This window comes from Oncorhynchus nerka, linkage group LG4, assembly GCF_034236695.1.
Source record: "Oncorhynchus nerka isolate Pitt River linkage group LG4, Oner_Uvic_2.0, whole genome shotgun sequence".
NCBI lineage: Eukaryota > Metazoa > Chordata > Actinopteri > Salmoniformes > Salmonidae > Oncorhynchus > Oncorhynchus nerka.
This window is the reverse complement of record NC_088399.1, coordinates 82,808,094-82,828,083: the sequence shown is the minus strand read 5'-3', so window position 1 is coordinate 82,828,083 and position 19,990 is coordinate 82,808,094. Positions and strand designations below refer to the sequence as shown.

At 50.3% G+C, this 19,990-nt stretch overlaps 1 protein-coding gene across 2 annotated transcripts in view; it reads left to right on the top strand.

The window, feature by feature from the left end:
* Nucleotides 1-19,990, top strand: part of LOC115129060 (zinc finger protein 385D-like) — a 47,764-nt gene that overhangs the window by 14,278 nt on the left and 13,496 nt on the right. For both annotated transcript variants that reach the window (XM_029659205.2, XM_029659206.2), the window contains one exon: nucleotides 18,367-18,477. In XM_029659205.2, the coding sequence (XP_029515065.1) occupies nucleotides 18,367-18,477 (111 nt within the window). The remainder of the gene's footprint in view (nucleotides 1-18,366; nucleotides 18,478-19,990) is intronic.

The window sequence follows — 19,990 nt, the reverse complement described above, 5'->3', positions numbered from 1 at the left end:
TGATGGGTTGGGAGTGTAGAGGATTGAGGGGAGGGTTGAGTGATAGAGTGATGGGTTAGGGTTGAGAGGAGAGTGAGTAGAGTGATGGGTTAGGGTTGAGGGAGAGGAGAGTGTAGAGTGATGGGTTAGGGTAAGGGTTGAGGGGGAGTGTAGAGTGATGGGTTAGGGTTGAGGGGAGAGTGTAGAGTGATGGTTAGGGTTGAGGGAGAGTGTAGAGTGATGGGTTAGGGTTGAAGGAGAGGGAGAGTGTAGAGTGATGGTTGAGGGAGTAGAGTAGGGGTTGAGGGGAGAGTGTAGAGGAGGGGGTTGAGAGGGGAGTGTGTGTGGGTTAGAGGGGAGATGTAGAGTTTAGGGTTGAGGGAGAGTGTAGAGTGATGGGTTAGGGTTGAGGGGGAGAGTAGAGTGATGGGTTAGGGTTGAGAGGAGAGTGTAGAGTGATGGGGTTAGGGTTGAGAGGAGAGTGAGGGTTGAGGATGGGTTAGGGTTGAGGGAGAGGAGAGTGTATTGAGGGGGAGGGTTGAGAGTAAGTGATGGGTTAGGGTAAGGGTTGAGGGGAGGAGAGTGTAGAGTGATGGGTTAGGGTAATGGGTTAGGTTGAGGGGAGAGTGTAGTGATGGGTTAGGGTTGAGGGGAGAGTGATGGGTTAGAGTGATGGGTTAGGGTTGAGAGGAGAGTAGAGTGAGGGTTAGGGTTGAGAGAGAGAGGAGAGGTAGAGTGATGGGTTAGGGTTGAAGGTTGAGGGGAGAGTGTAGAGTGATGGGTTAGGGTTGAGGGGAGAGTGTAGAGTGATGGGTTAGGGTTGAGGGAAATTGTAAAGTGATGGGTCAGGGTAAGGTTTGAGGGAGGAGTGTAGAGTGATGGTTGAGGGGAGAGTGTAGAGTAATGGGTTAGGGTTGAGGGGAGAGTGTAGAGTGATGGTTGAGGGGAGAGTGTAGAGAGATGGGTTAGGGTTGAGAGAGAGAGTAGAGAGGTTAGGGTTGATGATGGGGTTAGGGTTGAGAGGAGAGTGTAGAGTGATGGGTTAGGGTTGAGAGGAGAGTGTAGAGTGATGGGTTAGGGTTGAGGGGAGAGTGATGGGTTAGGGTTGAGGGTTGAGAGTGTAGAGTGATGGGTTAGGGTTGAGGGGAGAGGAGTGAGAGGGTTGAGGGGAGAGTGTAGAGTGATGGGTTAGGGTTGAGAGGAGAGAGTGTAGAGTGATGGGTTAGGGTGGGTTAGGGTAGGGGGGAGTAGTAGAGTGATGGGTTAGGGTTGAGGGGAGAGTGTAGAGTGATGGGTTAGGGGAGAGTGTAGAGGGTTGATGGGTTAGGGTTGAGGGGAGAGTGTAGAGTGATGAGGGGAGGTTAGGGGAGAGTTGAGTGATGGGTTAGGTTGAGAGAGTAGAGTGATGGGTTAGGGTTGAGAGGAGAGTGAGTGATGATGGTTAGGGTTGAGAGGAGAGTGTAGAGTGATGGGTTAGGGTTGAGAGAGAGAGTGATAGAGTGATGGGTTAGGTAAGGATGGGTTGAGGGGAGAGTGTAGAGTGATGGGTCAGGTAGAGTGATGGGTTAGGGTTGAGAGGGAGAGTTAGTAGAGTGATGGGTTAGGGTTGAGGGGGGAGTGTAGAGTGATGGGTTAGGGGTTGAGGGGAGAGTGTAGAGTGATGGTTGGGGAGAGGTGGAGAGTGGGTAGAGTTGATGGGTTAGGGTTGAGGGAGAGAGTGTAGAGTGATGGGTTAGGGTTGAGGGGAGAGAGTGATGGGTTAGGGTTGATGAGGATGGTTAGGGTTGAGAGTGATGGGTTAGGGTATGTTGAGGGGGAGTAGAGTTGAGGGGAGAGTAGAGTGATGGGTTAGGGTTGAGAGAGAGAGTGATGGTTAGAGTGATGGGTTAGGGTAAGGAGTTGAGAGAGGGTTAGAGGGAGAGTGTAGAGTGATTAGGTTAGGTGTAAGGGGTTAGGGGTTGAGAGAGTGTAGAGTGATTGGGTTAGGGTTGAGGGTTGGGGAGGAGAGTGATGGGTTAGGGTTGAGGGGAGAGTGTAGAGTGATGGGTTAGGTTTGAGGGGAGAGGATGGGTGGGGTTGAGAGGTTGAGAGAGTGTAGAGTGATGGGTTAGGTTGAGGGTTGAGGGGGAGTGTAGAGTGATGGGTTAGGGTTGAGGGAGAGTGTAGAGTGATGGGTTAGGGGTTGAGGGGAGTTAGAGGATGGGTTAGGGTTGAGAGGAGAGTGTAGAGTGATGGGTTAGGGAGAGTGTAGAGTGATGGGTTAGGGTGAGGGTTGAGGGGAGAGTGTAGAGTGTGATGGGTTAGGGTTGAGGGGAGAGTTAGAGTGATGGGTTGATGGTTGAGGGGAGAGTGTAGAGTGATGGGTTAGGTTGAGGGAGAGTGTAGAGTGATGGGTTAGGGTTGAGGGAGAGTGTAGAGTGTAGATGGGTTAGGGTTGGAGGGTTGAGAGAGTGTAGAGTGATGGGTTAGGGTTGAGGGTGATGGGTCAGAGTGTAGAGTGATGGGTTAGGGTAGGGTTGAGGGGAGAGTGTAGAGGATGGGTTAGGGTTGAGGGGGAGAGTGTGGAGTGATGGAGTTAGGGTTGAGGGGGGAGAGTGTAGAGTGATGGGTTAGGGTTGAGGGGAGAGTGTAGAGGAGGTTAGGGTTGAGAGGAGAGTGATGGGTTAGGTTGAGAGTTAGAGAGGGAGAGTGTAAGAGGATGGGTTAGGGTAAGGGTTGAGGGGGAGTGTAGAGTGATGGGTTAGGTTGAGGGGAGAGTGTAGAGTGATGGGTTAGGGTTGAGGGGTTGAGGGAGAGTGTAGAGATGATGGGTTGAAGGGGTTGAGGGGTTGAGGAGTGTAGAGTAATGGGTTAGGGGTAAGGGTTGAGGGGAGTGTAGTGATAGGTGATGGGTTAGGGGAGAGTAAGGATGTTGAGGGGAGAGTGTAGAGTGATGGGTTAGGGTTGAGGGGAGAGTGATAGGGTGATGGGTTAGGGTTGAGGGTTGAGGGAGAGTAGAGTGATGGGTTAGGGTTGAGGGGAGAGTGATGTGGGTAAGGTTGAGAGTGAGTGGGTTAGGGTTAGAGGGGGGTTGAGGGGAGAGTGTAGAGAGATGGGTTAGGGTTGAGAGTGAGAGTTAGGGTTGAGAGGAGAGTGATGGGTTAGGGGGGTTGAGGGGAAGTGTAGAGTGATGGGTTAGGGTTGAAGGTTGATGGGTTAGGGTTGAGAGGTAGAGTGATGGGTTAGGGTAAGGGTTGAGGGGAGTGTAGAGTGATGGGTTAGGGGTTGAGGGGAGAGTGTAGAGGATGGGTTGAGGGGAGAGTTGAGGGAGTGTATGATGGGTTAGGGTTGAGAGGGATGAGAGGGAGAGTGTAGAGTGATGGGGGTTAGGTAGAGGATGGGTTAGGTGAGAGGGAGGAGAGTAGAGTGATGGGTTAGGGTTGAGGGGGAGTGTAGAGTGATGGGTTAGGGTTGAGGGGGAGGAGATGTTAGGGTTGAGGGGAGAGTGATGGGTTAGGGGAGAGGGGAGAGTGTAGAGGAGTGATGGGTATGGGTTAGGGTTGAGGGGAGAGTGTAGAGTGATGGGTTAGGGTTGAGAGGAGGTTGAGGGGAGAGTGTAGAGTGATGGGTTAGGGGGGGTGAGGGGAGAGTGTAGAGTGATGGGTTAGGGTTGAGGGGAGAGTGTAGAGTGATGGGTTAGGGTTGAGAGGAGAGTAGAGTGATGGGTTAGGGTTGAGAGGAGAGGAGAGTGTAGAGTGATGGGTTAGGGTGTAAGTGATGGGTTGAGGGGGAGTGTAGAGTGATGGGTTAGGGTTGAGGGGAGAGTGATGGGTTAGAGTGATGGGTTAGGTTGAGGGTTGAGGGGGTTAGGGTTGAGAGATTGTAGAGTGATGGGTTAGGGTAAGGTTTGAGGGAGGAGTGTAGAGTGATGGTTGAGGGGAGAGTGTAGAGTAATGGGTTAGGGTTGAGGGGAGAGTGTAGAGGGGGTTAGGGTTGAGGAGGGGATAGTAGAGGATGGGTTAGGGTTGAGAGGAGAGTAGAGTGATGAGGGTTGGGTTAGGGGTTGAGAGGTGTAGAGTGATAGTTAGATGGGTTTAGGGTTGAGAGGAGAGAGAGTGTAGAGTGATGGGTTAGGGTTGAGTGAGGGTAAGAGGATGGGTTAGAGGGGGAGAGAGGTTGGGGTTGAGGGAGAGTGATGGGTTAGGGTTGAGGGTTGAGAGGAGAGTGTAGAGTGATGGGTTAGGGTTGAGAGGAGGGAAGAAGAGTGATGGGTTAGGGTAAGGGTTGAGGGGGATAGTAGAGTGATGGGTTAGGGTTGAGGGGAGAGGTAGAGTGATGGTTGAGGGTTGAGGGAGAGTGTAGAGTGATGGGTTAGGGTTGAGGGGAGAGTGTAGAGTGATGGGTTAGGGTTGAGAGGAGAGTAGAGTGATGGGTTAGGGTTGAGAGGAGAGTGTAGTGATTAGGGTTAGGGTTGAGGGGGAGAGTGTAGAGTGATGGGGGTTAGGAGAGTTGAGGGGAGAGTTGAGAGAGTGGGTAAGGGTTGAGGGAGAGTGATGGGTTAGGTGATTGAGGTTAGAGAGAGTGTAGAGTGATGGGTTAGGAGGAGAGTGTGAGTGATGGGTTAGGTTGAGGGAGAGTAGGGTAGAGTGATGGGTTAGGGGTTGGGGGAGAGTGTTGAGAGGGTAGAGGGTTGAGGGGAGAGTGTAGTGATGGGTTAGGGTTGAGAGGAGAGGAGAGTGTAGAGTGATGGGGTGGGTTGAGGGCGGAGAGAGGGTTAGGGTAAGGGTTGAGGGAGAGTGTGAGGGAGGAGGGGGGATGAGGGGTTAGAGTGATGGGTTAGGGTTGAGGGAAATTGTAAAGTGATGGGTCAGGGTAAGGTTTGAGGGAGGAGTGTAGAGTGATGGTTGAGGGGAGAGTGTAGAGTAATGGGTTAGGGGTTGAGGGGAGAGTGTAGAGTGATGGGTGATGGTTGAGGGGAGAGAGAGTGTAGAGAGTAGAGAGATGGGTTAGGGTTGAGAGGAGAGAGTGTAGAGTGAAGGGTGGGGATTAGGGTTTAGGGTTGAGAGGAGAGTGTTAGGGTTGATGGGTTAGGGTTGAGAGGAGGAGAGTGTAGAGTGAGGGTAAGGGTTGAGGTTAGGGGTTGAGGGGAGAGAGTAGAGTGAGTGAGGGTTAGGGTTGAGGGGAGAGTGTAGAGTGATGGGTTAGGGTTGAGAGGAGAGTGAGAGTTGAGGGGAGAGTGGAGTGATGGGTTAGGGTTGAGGGAGGAGTGATGGGTCAGGAGAGTGTAGAGTTGGGTTAGGGGGGTTGAGGGGGATAGTTGAGGGTTGAGAGTGATGATGGTTAGGGTTGAGAGGAGAGTAGAGGGGAGAGGTAGAGTGATGGGTTGAGGGGAGAGTGTAGAGTGATGGGTTAGGGTTGAGGGTGATGAGGGGAGAGTGTAGAGTGATGGGTTAGGAGGGGGTTAGGGGGGTTGGGTTGAGGGAGAGAGTTGAGAGGTGTAAGAGAGTAGAGTGATGGGTTAGGGGAGAGGTTGAGAGGGGAGAGTGTAGTGATGGGTTAGGGGTTGAGAGGAGAGTGTAGAGTGATGGGTTAGGGTTGAGAGGAGAGGAGAGTGTATAGTGATGTGTTAGGGTAAGGGTTGAGGGGGAGTGTAGAGTGATGGGTTAGGGTAAGGGTTGAGGGGAGAGTGTAGAGTGATGGGTTAGGGTAAGGGTTGAGGGAGAGAGTGTAGAGAGTGTGGAGTGATGATGGGTTAGGGTTGAGGGGAGAGTGTAGAGTGATGGGTTAGGGTTGAGAGGAGAGTAGAGTGATGGGTTAGGGTTGAGAGGAGAGGAGAGTGATAGAGTGATGGGTTAGGTAAGGGTTGAGGGGGAGTGTAGAGTGATGGGTTAGGGTTGAGGGGAGAGTGTAGAGTGATGGGTTAGGGTTGAGGGGAGAGTGTAGAGTGATGGGTAAGGGTTGAGGGCGGAGTGTAGAGTAATGGGTTAGGGTAAGGGTTGAGGGGAGAGTGTAGAGTGATGGGTTAGGGTAAGGGTTGAGGGGAGAGTGTAGAGTGATGGGTTAGGGTTGAGGGGAGAGTGTAGAGTGATGGGTTAGGGTTGAGAGGAGAGTAGAGTGATGGGTTAGGGTTGAGAGGAGAGGAGAGTGTAGAGTGATGGGTTAGGGTAAGGGTTGAGGGGGGAGTGTAGAGTGATGGGTTAGGGTTGAGGGGAGAGTGTAGAGTGATGGGTTAGGGTTGAGGGAAATTGTAAAGTGATGGGTCAGGGTAAGGTTTGAGGGAGGAGTGTAGAGTGATGGTTGAGGGGAGAGTGTAGAGTAATGGGTTAGGGTTGAGGGGAGAGTGTAGAGTGATGGTTGAGGGGAGAGTGTAGAGAGATGGGTTAGGGTTGAGAGGAGAGTAGAGTGATGATGGGTTAGGGTTGAGAGGAGAGTGTAGTGATGGGTTAGGGTTGAGAGGAGAGGAGAGTGTAGAGTGATGGGTTAGGGTTGAGGGGAGAGTGTAGAGTGATGGGTTAGGGTTGAGGGAGAGTGTAGAGTGATGGGTTAGGGTTGAGAGGAGAGTAGAGTGATGGGTTAGGGTTGAGAGGAGAGGAGAGTGTAGAGTGATGGGTTAGGGTAAGGGTTGAGGGGGGATAGTAGAGTGATTGGTTAGGGTTGAGGGGAGAGTGTAGAGTGATGGTTGAAGGGAGAGTGTAGAGTGATGGGTTAGGGTTGAGGGGAGAGTGTAGAGTGATGGTTACATTTAACATTTAAACATTTACATTTAAGTCATTTAGCAGACGCTCTTATCCAGTGCGACTTACAAATTGGTGCGTTCACCTTAAGACATCCAGTGGAACAGCCACTTTACAATAGTGCATCTAGGTCTTTTAAGGGGGAGAAGGATTACTTTATCCTATCCTAGGTATTCCTTAAAGAGGTGGGGTTTCAGGTGTCTCCGGAAGGTGGTGATTGACTCCGCTGTCCTGGCGTTGTGAGGGAGTTTGTTCCACCATTGGGGGGCCAGAGCAGCGAACAGTTTTGACTGGGCTGAGCGGGAACTGTACTTCCTCAGTGGTAGGGAGGCGAGCAGGCCAGAGGTGGATGAACGCAGTGCCCTTGTTTGGGTGTAGGGCCTGATCAGAGCCTGGAGGTACTGAGGTGCCGTTCCCCTCACAGCTCCGTAGGCAAGCACCATGGTCTTGTAGCGGATGCGAGCTTCAACTGGAAGCCAGTGGAGAGAGCGGAGGAGCGGGGTGACGTGAGAGAACTTGGGAAGGTTGAACACCAGACGGGCTGCGGCGTTCTGGATGAGTTGTAGGGGTTTAATGGCACAGGCAGGGAGCCCAGCCAACAGCGAGTTGCAGTAATCCAGACGGGAGATGACAAGTGCCTGGATTAGGACCTGCGCCGCTTCCTGTGTGAGGCAGGGTCGTACTCTGCGGATGTTGTAGAGCATGAACCTACAGGAACGGGCCACCGCCTTGATGTTATTTGAGAACGACAGGGTGTTGTCCAGGATCACGCCAAGGTTCTTAGCGCTCTGGGACGAGGACACAATGGAGTTGTCAACCGTGATGGCGAGATCATGGAACGGGCAGTCCTTCCCGGGAGGAAGAGCAGCTCCGTCTTGCCGAGGTTCAGCTTGAGGTGATGATCCGTCATCCACACTGATATGTCTGCCAGACATGCAGAGATGCGATTCGCCACCTGGTCGTCAGAAGGGGGAAAGGAGAAGATTAATTGTGTGTCGTCTGCATAGCAATGATAGGAGAGACCATGTGAGGTTATGACAGAGCCAAGTGACTTGGTGTATAGCGAGAATAGGAGAGGGCCTAGAACAGAGCCCTGGGGACACCAGTGGTGAGAGCACGTGGTGAGGAGACGGATTCTCGCCACGCCACCTGGTAGGAGCGACCTGTGAAGTAGGACGCAATCCAAGCGTGGGCCGCGCCGGAGATGCCCAACTCGGAGAGGGTGGAGAGGAGGATCTGATGGTTCACAGTATCGAAGGCAGCCGATAGGTCTAGAAGGATGAGAGCAGAGGAGAGAGAGTTAGCTTTAGCAGTGCGGAGCGCCTCCGTGATACAGAGAAGAGCAGTCTCAGTTGAATGACTAGTCTTGAAACCTGACTGATTTGGATCAAGAAGGTCATTCTGAGAGAGATAGCGGGAGAGCTGGCCAAGGACGGCACGTTCAAGAGTTTTGGAGAGAAAAGAAAGAAGGGATACTGGTCTGTAGTTGTTGACATCGGAGGGATCGAGTGTAGGTTTTTTCAGAAGGGGTGCAACTCTCGCTCTCTTGAAGACAGGAGGGACGTAGCCAGCGGTCAGGGATGAGTTGATGAGCGAGGTGAGGTAAGGGAGAAGGTCACCGGAGATGGTCTGGAGAAGAGAGGAGGGGATAGGGTCAAGCGGGCAGGTTGTTGGGCGGCGGCCGTCACAAGACGCGAGATGTCATCTGGAGAGAGAGGGGAGAAAGAGGTCAGAGCACAGGGTAGGGCAGTGTGAGCAGAACCAGCGGTGTCATTTGACTTAGCAAACGAGGATCGGATGTCGTCGACCTTCTTTTCAAAATGGTTGACGAAGTCATCTGCAGAGAGGGAGGAGGGGGAGGGGAGGAGGATTCAAGAGGGAGGAGAAGGTGGCAAAGAGCTTCCTAGGGTTAGAGGCAGATGCTTGGAATTTAGAGTGGTAGAAAGTGGCTTTAGCAGCAGAGACAGAGGAGGAAAATGTAGAGAGGAGGGAGTGAAAGGATGCCAGGTCCGCAGGGAGGCGAGTTTTCCTCCATTTCCGCCGGCTGCCCGGAGCCCTGTTCTGTGAGCTCGCAATGAGTCGTCGAGCCACGGAGCGGGAGGGGAGGACCGAGCCGGCCTGGAGGATAGGGGACATAGAGAGTCAAAGGATATAGAAAGGGAGGAGAGGAGGGTTGAGGAGGCAGAATCAGGAGATAGGTTGGAGAAGGTTTGAGCAGAGGGAAGAGATGATAGGATGGAAGAGGAGAGAGTAGCGGGGAGAGAGAGCGAAGGTTGGGACGGCGCGATACCATCCGAGTAGGGGCAGTGTGGGAAGTGTTGGATGAGAGCGAGAGGGAAAAGGATACAAGGTAGTGGTCGGAGACTTGGAGGGGAGTTGCAATGAGGTTAGTGGAGGAACAGCATCTAGTGAAGATGAGGTCGAGCGTATTGCCTGCCTTGTGAGTAGGGGGGGAAGGTGAGAGGGTGAGGTCAAAAGAGGAGAGAAGTGGAAAGAAGGAGGCAGAGAGGAATGAGTCAAAGGTAGACGTGGGGAGGTTAAAGTCGCCCAGAACTGTGAGAGGTGAGCCGTCCTCAGGAAAGGAGCTTATCAAGGCATCAAGCTCATTGATGAACTCTCCGAGGGAACCTGGAGGGCGATAAATGATAAGGATGTTAAGCTTGAAAGGGCTGGTAACTGTGACAGCATGGAATTCAAAGGAGGCGATAGACAGATGGGTAAGGGGAGAAAGAGAGAATGACCACTTGGGAGAGATGAGGATCCCGGTGCCACCACCCCGCTGACCAGAAGCTCTCGGGTGTGCGAGAGCACGTGGGCGGACGAAGAGAGAGCAGTAGGAGTAGCGGTGTTGTCTGTGGTGCTCCATGTTTCCGTCAGAGCCAAGAAGTCGAGGACTGGAGGGAGGCATAGGCTGAGATGAACTCTGCCTTGTTGGCCGCAGATCGGCAGTTCCAGAGGCTACCGGAGACCTGGAACTCCACGTGGGTCGTGCGCGCTGGGACCACCAGATTAGGTGGCCGCGCCATGCGGTGTGGAGCGTTTGTATGGTCTGTGCAGAGAGGAGAGAACAGGGATAGACAGACACATAGTTGACAGGCTAGAGAAGAGGCTACGCTAATGCAGAGGAGATTGGAATGACAAGTGGACTCTACGTCTCGAATGTTCAGAAAGTTAAGCTTACGTAGCAAGAATCTAATTGACTAAAATGATTAAAATGATACAGTACTGCTGGGGTAGGCTAGCTGCGTTGTTGACACTACCCTAATCAAGTCGTACCGTTGAGTGTGAAGTTTCTACAATGCTGCTTTTCGGGAGCTAGCTGGCTAGCTAGCAGTGTTGGTTACGTTACGTTGCGTTAGGAGAACGACAATAGCTGGCTAGCTAACCTAGAAAATCGCTCTAGACTACACAATTATCTTTGAAACAAAGACGGCTATGTAGCTAGCTATGTAGCTAGCTACGATCAAACAAATCACACCGTTGGGACTGTAATGAAATGAAATGGAAATGTGATACTACCTGTGGAGCGAAGCGGAATGCGAAAGTTCTATTCAGTAGACGTTGGCTGGCTGTTGGCTAGCTAGGAGTGTCTCCTACGTTAAGGACGACAAAATAGCTGGCTAGCTAACCTCGGTGAATTAAGATAATCACTCTAAGACTACACACTCTAAACTACACAATTATCTTGGATACGAAGACAGCAAAGACAACTATGTAGCTAGCTAATACTACACTAATCAAGTCGTTCAGGTGAGTGTGATAGTTACTACAGTGCTACGGTAGCCGGTGAACGTATGCTAGCTGGCTAGCTGCTAGGCAGATAGGAGGACGACGAAATACGATAATAACGCAATTATCACTCTAAGACTCCACACTCTAAACTACACAATTATCTTTTTGAGGGGTTGAGGGGAGAGTGTAGAGTGATGGTTGAGGGGAGAGTGTAGAGTGATGGGTTAGGGTTGAGGGGAGAGTGTAGAGTGATGGGTTAGGGTTGAGAGGAGAGTAGAGTGATGGGTTAGGGTTGAGAGGAGAGTGTAGTGATGGGTTAGGGTTGAGAGGAGAGTGTAGAGCGATGGGTTAGGGTTGAGAGGAGAGGAGAGTGTAGAGTGATGGGTTAGGGTAAGGGTTGAGGGGGGAGTGTAGAGTGATGGGTTAGGGTAAGGGTTGAGGGGAGAGTGTAGAGTGATGGGTTAGGGTAAGGGTTGAGGGGAGAGTGTGGAGTGATGGGTTAGGGTTGAGGGGAGAGTGTAGAGTGATGGGTTAGGGTTGAGAGGAGAGTAGAGTGATGGGTTAGGGTTGAGAGGAGAGGAGAGTGTAGAGTGATGGGTTAGGGTAAGGGTTGAGGGGGGAGTGTAGAGTGATGGGTTAGGGTTGAGGGGAGAGTGTAGAGTGATGGGTTAGGGTTGAGGGGAGAGTGTAGAGTGATGGGTAAGGGTTGAGGGCGGAGTGTAGAGTGATGGGTTAGGGTAAGGGTTGAGGGGAGAGTGTAGAGTGATGGGTTAGGGTTAGGGTTGAGGGAGAGTGTAGAGTGATGGGTTAGGGTTGAGAGGAGAGTAGAGTGATGGGTTAGGGTTGAGAGGAGAGGAGAGGAGAGTGTAGAGTGATGGGTTAGGGTAAGGGTTGAGGGGGAGTGTAGAGTGATGGGTTAGGGTTGAGGGGAGAGTGTAGAGTGATGGGTTAGGGTTGAGGGGAAATTGTAAAGTGATGGGTCAGGGTAAGGTTTGAGGGGGGAGTGTAGAGTGATGGTTGAGGGGAGAGTGTAGAGTAATGGGTTAGGGTTGAGGGAGAGAGTGTAGAGTGATGGTTGAGGGAGAGTGTAGAGAGATGGGTTAGGGTTGAGAGGAGAGTAGTGTGATGATGGGTTAGGGTTGAGAGGAGATTGTAGTGATGGGTTAGGGTTGAGAGGAGAGGAGAGGAGAGTGTAGAGGATGGGTTAGGGGTTGAGGGGAGAGTGTAGAGTGATGGGTTAGGGGTTGAGGGGAGAGTGTAGAGTGATGGGTTAGGGTTGAGGGGAGAGTGTAGAGTGATGGGTTAGGGTTGAGAGGAGAGTAGAGTGATGGGTTAGGGTTGAGAGGAGAGTGTAGTGATGGGTTAGGGTTGAGAGGAGTGTGTAGAGCGATGGGTTAGGGTTGAGAGGAGAGAGAGTGTAGAGTGATGGGTTAGGGTAAGGGTTGAGGGGGAGTGTAGAGTGATGGGTTAGGGTAAGGGTTGAGGGAGAGTGTAGAGTGATGGGTTAGGGTAAGGGTTGAGGGAGAGTGTGGAGTGATGGGTTAGGGTTGAGGGGAGAGTGTAGAGTGATGGGTTAGGGTTGAGAGGAGAGTAGAGTGATGGGTTAGGGTTGAGAGGAGAGAGAGTGTAGAATGATGGGTTAGGGTAAGGGTTGAGGGGGAGTGTAGAGTGATGGGTTAGGGTTGAGGGGAGAGTGTAGAGTGATGGGTTAGGGTTGAGGGGAGAGTGTAGAGTGATGGGTAAGGGTTGAGGGCGGAGTGTAGAGTAATGGGTTAGGGTAAGGGTTGAGGGGAGAGTGTAGAGTGATGGGTTAGGGTAAGGGTTGAGGGGAGAGTGTAGAGTGATGGGTTAGGGTTGAGGGGAGAGTGTAGAGTGATGGGTTAGGGTTGAGAGGAGAGTAGAGTGATGGGTTAGGGTTGAGAGGAGAGGAGAGTGTAGAGTGATGGGTTAGGGTAAGGGTTGAGGGGGAGTGTAGAGTGATGGGTTAGGGTTGAGGGAGAGTGTAGAGTGATGGGTTAGGGTTGAGGGTAGAGTGTAGAGAGATGGGTTAGGGTTGAGAGGAGAGTAGAGTGATGATGGGTTAGGGTTGAGAGGAGATTGTAGTGATGGGTTAGGGTTGAGAGGAGAGGAGAGTGTAGAGTGATGGGTTAGGGTTGAGGGGAGAGTGTAGAGTGATGGGTTAGGGTTGAGGGGAGAGTGTAGAGTGATGGGTTAGGGTTGAGGGGAGAGTGTAGAGTGATGGGTTAGGGTTGAGAGGAGAGTAGAGTGATGGGTTAGGGTTGAGAGGAGAGTGTAGTGATGGGTTAGGGTTGAGAGGAGTGTGTAGAGCGATGGGTTAGGGTTGAGAGGAGAGGAGAGTGTAGAGTGATGGGTTAGGGTAAGGGTTGAGGGGGGAGTGTAGAGTGATGGGTTAGGGTAAGAGTTGAGGGGAGAGTGTAGAGTGATGGGTTAGGGTAAGGGTTGAGGGAGAGTGTGAGTGATGGGTTAGGGTTGAGGGGAGAGTGTAGAGTGATGGGTTAGGGTTGAGAGGAGAGTAGAGTGATGGGTTAAGGTTGAGAGGAGAGGAGAGTGTAGAGTGATGGGTTAGGGTAAGGGTTGAGGGGGAGTGTAGAGTGATGGGTTAGGGTTGAGGGGAGAGTGTAGAGTGATGGGTTAGGGTAAGGGTTGAGGGAGAGTGTAGAGTGATGGGTTAGGGTTGAGGGGAGAGTGTAGAGTGATGGGTTAGGGTTGAGAGAGAGTAGAGTGATGGGTTAGGGTTGAGAGGAGAGGAGAGTGTAGAGTGATGGGTTAGGGTAAGGGTTGAGGGGGAGTGTAGAGTGATGGGTTAGGGGTTGAGGGAGAGTGTAGAGTGATGGGTTAGGGTTGAGGGGAAATTGTAAAGTGATGGGTCAGGGTAAGGTTTGAGGGGGGAGTGTAGAGTGATGGTTGAGGGGAGAGTGTAGAGTAATGGGTTAGGGTTCGGTTTAAGAGGAAGAGTATGATGGGGAGAGCTGAATGTGACATTGATGAGACAGAAACATAGGAGGTGAGAAAGAGGGGAGGAAGGAATGGAGGAAGGGTGTAAAGGAGTTGATTTATATGAATTCATATATGTTTGTAAAATGTGAAGATTTTTTTTTTATTAATGAATATTACTTAAACAAAACCAGTAAAGTAGTGGTCAGAGAGCTATGGGTTTAAAGATGATCATGTAAAAGTTAAGTTAAGGAGTGAAGAGGGTTCATCGTGGAACAGACGGGGTGGAATGTGGAGTGCTAGATCAGAGAGGGGGATATAAGGGTTGACGGTACTAAATTGTTAGGAGGGTGGTGAAGGGTTGGAAGGGGGGGTGCTGAAGAGTTAGTAGGTGGGGAGTGGGGGCCTTAAGGGTACAGAGTACATGATAGAAGACAGCAGAGGAGAAAGGCTTAGAGCAGACACACACACACACACACTCTTGCTTGTGCATACAGGAGCACATAACAGGCTTTAGCGTGTCATCACAGTTGGACCTCAGAAGCACATAACAGGCATAACATATCATCACAGTAGGAATCAGGAGCACATAACAGGCATAACATATCATCACAGTAGGAATCAGGAGCACATAACATGCTTAACATATCATCACAGTAGGAATCAGGAGCACATAACAGGCTTAACTTATCATCACAATAGGAATCAGGAGCACATAACAGGCGTAACTTATTATCACAGTAGGAATCAGGAGCACATAACATGCTTAACATATCATCACAGTAGGAATCAGGAGCACATAACAGGCTTAACTTATCATCACAGTAGGAATCAGGAGCACATAACAGGCTTAACTTATCATCACAGTAGGAATCAGGAGCACATAACAGGCTTAACATATCATCACAGTAGGAATCAGGAGCACATAACATGCTTAACATATCATCACAGTAGGAACTCAAGCCCCTTTCTTCCCACATCTACACTGTCCCTCCAGGAATTTATCCCTAGGTAAAAAGTGCGGAAGAAAACCTCATTTTCTAAGTACAGTCTAGTTTGACAGCCTCATGATAGAAGTCCTGTTCTATGGGTTGTTATGGTTCATTATTAGAAGGATGCTAAATCCAGGAAAGTGTTGTGCATGTTTAGTTCTGCAGCGCTCTCCATCACACACATGCACACACACACACACACACACACACACACACACACACACACACACACACACACACACACACACACACACACACACACACACACACACACACACACTCCACATCTCCATACTCCCACCAGATGGCCTTTGAAGACGTGACTTACAGCCTCTCTGAATATCAGTGTTGTTTTACTGCTCGTTCCGTTTTACACTGCAGGTCATTGTTTTGTTTTGCTTCAGAAAGCCCATTCCCCTTTTATTGGAGTGTCTGCTTATTAAAACCCCACTATAGGTAAATACCAGAATCACACACACACACACACACACGCACGTGCACGCACACGCGCGCACACGCACGCGCACACACAAGCACACGCACAAGCGCACACACAAGCACACGCACACGCGCACACACACGCACACACACATGCGCACACACAAACACAGTGTGATAGCAGGTCAAGTCCAGAAACACACAGTGAGATAATGATACAGCACACCAGGCCCAGGCAGTTTTGCTCTCCGTTTTATCACTTGTTTCTATACGGTCGTAAAGAGACACACTCTGGCACTCCACTGGAGGAGAGAGTTCCGTGGTTGTATCTCTACCCAGTTGTTGTTACATTTTATACAGGAGGAGGGAGAGGAGAGAGACAGGAGGAGGGAGACAAAGTCAGCTAATAAACAAAATCAAACAATATTTTATTTAACTATAAGATTTCAGATTTAAAGTATATATTGTGATCTGGCCAAGTGGTGAATTGTATTCCTCTACACTCATAGAAAAAAGATTTCCAAATGTGTTCTTTAACTGTCCTCTTAGGACACCCAGTAACTCTGCATGAGGATGTCTGACCACCACTTCCCTACTCTAGGTTCTATCTAGAACCTAAATGGGTTCTTCGGCTGTCCCCATAAGATAGCCCATTGAAGGACCCTTTTTGATTCCAGGTAGAACTCCTTTGGTTCACATCTAGATCCTGTAAAGCAAAAGGGTTCTACCTGGAACCGAAACCAAAAAAGGCATTACTGTGAGCTCAACTGCCCCATTTAAAGTGCCACCAGCCACCACTGATCCATGTCTATGGACCACCTTGCTTTTTGGCCAAGCAAGCTCAAGAGTTCATCTTTGAACTTGTCGAGGTGAACTCACAGATGCTCCTCTCAACCCAGAGTTTTCTAAGCCCGTCTCTGTGGACAACAATGACCGTCACCCTCTAGAGGGGTGTCCAGTGAGTGATGTTGGACCTGCCCACCTTTTAAGGGCAATTTGAGGTCTTAAGGTGTATTTACTGTTAAAAGGTACTAAGTACCCTGTGATCCGTTATGGAGAGATAACTTTCTCTTTCTTTTTCTCTACCGTGACCCCTTGATCAACCAAACCCAAACCACATTTTACCACTTGAATGCTGTTGAAAGGTTAGTAACCATGCACTCTGTCACAGGAACATAACCATTATTTTGAGTCTCTGGCAGCCCCTGGCAGTCTCTGGCAGCCTCTGGCAGCCTCTGGCAGTCTCTGGCAGTCTCTGGCAGCCTCTGGCAGTCTCTGGCAGTCTCTGGTCAAAGGCAGTACATTACATAGGGAATAACAGTGCAGTAATATCGAACAATTTCACAACAAAACACACAAATCCAAAGTAAAGGAATGGAATGGAATTAAGAATATATAAATATTTGGGCGAGTAATGTCAGAGCAGCATAGACTAAGATACATATGGGACATAGCTTCTGGCTACTCAGCCAGTCTAGTCAAGGGAGAATTTAAAGTGACAGTCATGCGTAAATACATTTTACATACAGATGGTCCCTGGAATGTAATCCACTATCCTGGCATTGGAAGCACTATCTGTCACATGGAATGACGCTGGAGAGACGAAGCAGGTACAGGGAGTAAAACATTTCATGAAGAACGGACATGGAACGAGACAGGAACAGTGACAGCAGACTAATAATAAAGACAAAAAACAATCAATGCAGTAGCGGGGAACAGAGCTGGGGAACAGACAAATATAGGGGAGGAAATAAACAGATGATGAGGGAGTCCAGGTGAGTCCAATATCGCTGATGCGCATGACGAGGGAAAGCAGGTGTGCGTAACGGATAAAAGGAGTGAGTGATGCAGGGCAGTCTGGTGCCCTCAAGCGCCGGGGGGGCGGGGGGGGAGCAGGAGCAGACGGGGCACCACCGGCGTCCCACCTGGGCGAACCGGCTGAGACATGGGCGCTGGGCAAGCCGGTTGGGGTGTGGAAACCTGACGAACTGTCAGGAGCATGGGAGCCGGCTGAGGCAAGACGCCTGTAGATCAAATCAAATGTATTTATATAGCCCTTCTTACATCAGCTTACATCAAAGTGCTGTATAGAAACTCAGCCTAAAACCCCAAACAGCAAGCAATGCAGGTGTAGAAGCACGGTGGCTTGGAAAAACTCCCTAGAAAGGCCAAAACCTAGGAAGAAACCTAGAGAGGAACCAGGCTATGAGGTGTGATGCAGGCTAGATCCCGCTGCAGCGAGGGTGACGTGATGCAGGGCAACCTGGCGCCCTCTAGCACCAGGAGGGGAAGAGCGGGAGCAGACGTGACCCCCTCTTGGGGCACCACTAGGCGTCTCACCTGGGCGAACCGGCCGAGACATGGGCGCTGGGCAAGCCGTTTGGGGCGTGGAAGCCCGACGAACCGACAGGGGTGTGGGAGCCTGGCGAGCCGGCTGAGGCATGGGAGCCTAACATCCAGCCGAGACAAGACGCCTGTCGATCCCGCTGCAGAGAGGGAGCCCGACAATCCAGCGAACGGGATGGAAACCTGCCGAGCCAACCGAGGCAACGAAACCTGTCGAGCCAGCCAGGGTGTGGAAGCCCGACGGGCTGGCTTAGGCACCCCCGGTTCCATCGGCGGCGGGATCCACCCCGACGTCACCAACAAAACAAAATGAACTCCTGGACCGGCTGGGCGAACAAGAGCTGACGATCCAGCTGAGGCCCGCCGTGGGATGGGCGCCATCCGAGCCAACCGTGGAACGGAAACCTCTCTAGCCAGCTAGGGTGTGGAAGCCCAACGAGCTGGCGAGGCACCCCCGGTTCCATCGTGGCGACCCAGAGCCAATGTCACCATACCAACTGGAATGCCAGTACTCCCCGATGCTTCGTATGATGGCTGATGCATTGATTGTTTTTGTCTTTGTTTTCTTGTATGCTGACGCTGTTCCTGTCTCGTTCCATGTCCGTTCCTTATTAAATGTTTGACTCCCCATACCTGCTTCGCCTCACCAAAGTCAACTCATGTGACACTATCCTCCACTAACTGAGCTACAGAGGACCATTTCAGGTCTCCTTCCTCAACATTGACCTCTTGCTTAACCCTAGTCTTAACCCTACACTTTAGCCTAGTCTTAACCTTACTCTTAACCTTACTCTTAACCCTAGTCTTAACCTTACTCTTAACCTTACTCTTAACCCTACTCTTAACCCTAGTCTTAACCCTAGTCTTCATCCTAGTCTTAAGCCTACTCTTAACCCTAGTCTTCATCCTAGTCTTAACCCTACTCTTAACCCTACTCTTAAGCCTAGTCTTAACCCTACTCTTAACCCTAGTCTTAACCCTAGTCTTTTCCCTATCCATACCACATTTTCTCTCTTGTTTAGTTTGGGAAGGTAGGCATTAGTCACCATCTGTTATAAGTAAAGGAAGGACCATTACTCTAAGCTTGTTTAAGTCTGGGAGCATTTGAGGTACTCTAACATTGAACTCTTGCTAAACCTTTGATCCTGCCTTAGTCTCTGCCCTAGCCATAGCTCAGTAATTCATCCCCCTTTTCACTCTTGTTCTTGCAGATGGACCGCGTTCACAAAATGCTGATTGGTCCAGAGGTTGGGCTAGCCACACCCCCTATGAGGAAACCCAGCTCATCGTGTGTTGTGTGCCGACTGAGGTTCAACTCAGAGGTAGGCAGAGTTTGACCTCATAGAGGGCAGTACCAGGGATGCTTGAGAACTCTACTGTCTCAACACTCAGAGAAAAAGGGTTCCAAAAGGGTTATTTGGCTGTTCCCATAGGAAAACCTTTTTTGGTTCCAGGTAGAACTCTTTTGGGTTCCTACATGGAACCCAAAAGAGTTCTACCTGGAACCAAAAGGGTTCTACACTGAACAAAAACATAAACGCAACATCTAAAATGTTCGTCCCATGTTTCCTGAGCTGAAATGAAAGATCCCATAAATTTTCCATATGCACACAATGCTTATTTCTCTCAAATTGTGAGCACAAATGTGTTGAGCATTTCTCCTTTGCCTAGATAATCCATCCACCTGACAGGTGTGACATATCAAGAAGGTGATTAAACAACATGATCATTACATGTTCATTTCTCTCCCATAAGCCGCCTCCAATGTCGTTTTAGAGAATTTGGCAGCATAACTACTTCAGCCCAGAGCCTCAACATCCGGCTTCTTCACCTGCGGGATCGTCTGAGACCAGCCACCTGGACAGCTGATGAAACTGTGGGTTTGCACAACCAAAGAATTTCTGCACAAACTGTCAGAAACCGCCTCATGGAAGCTCATCTGTGTGCTAGTCATCCTCACCATGGTTTTGACCTGACAGCAGTTTGGTGTCGTAACTGACTTCAGTGGGCAAATGCTCACCTTCAATGGCCACTGGCAAGCTGGAGAAGTGTGCTCTTCATGGATGAATCCCGGTTTCAACTGTACCGGGCAGATGGCAGTCAGCGTGTATGTACAATTTCTGGAAGCTGAAAATGTCCCATTTCTTCCATGGCCTGCATACTCACCAGTCATGTCACCCATTGAGCATGTTTGGGATGCTCTGGATCGACATGTACGACAGCGTGTTCCAGTTCCAACAATATAAAGAAACTTCACACATCCATTGAAGAGGAGTGGAACATTCCACAGGCCACAATCAACAGCCTGATCAACTCTATGTGTCTCGCTGTATGAGGCAAATGGTGGTCACACCAGATACTGACTGGTTTTCTGATCCACGCCCCTCCCTATTTTTAAGGGTATCTGTGACCAACACATGCATATCTGTTTTCCCAGTCATGTGAAATCAATAGATTAGGGCCTAATGAATTTATTTAAATTGACTGATTTCCTTATATGAATTGTAACTCAGTAAAACCTTAGAAATTGTTGCATGTTGCGTTTATATTTTAGTTCAGTGTACATGGAACCGAAAAGTGTTCTTCAGAGGGTTCTTCAAAGCGTTATCCTATGGGGACAGCCAATGAATCCTTTTAGGTTGTAGATGGCACCTCGTGCCTGGTCTTTCTCAACATGCAGGGATTGTCAAATGTGTTATTTAGTTATTTTATTATCTGTTCTAAAAGCAGCAGCTACTCTTCCTGGGGAATATGCAAGTGTTGTGTGGGTGTAAACCGTGTGAACGCAAGCTTGAAATATTGGATGAAGTGTATGAGATGAAATTCTCTGAGAGT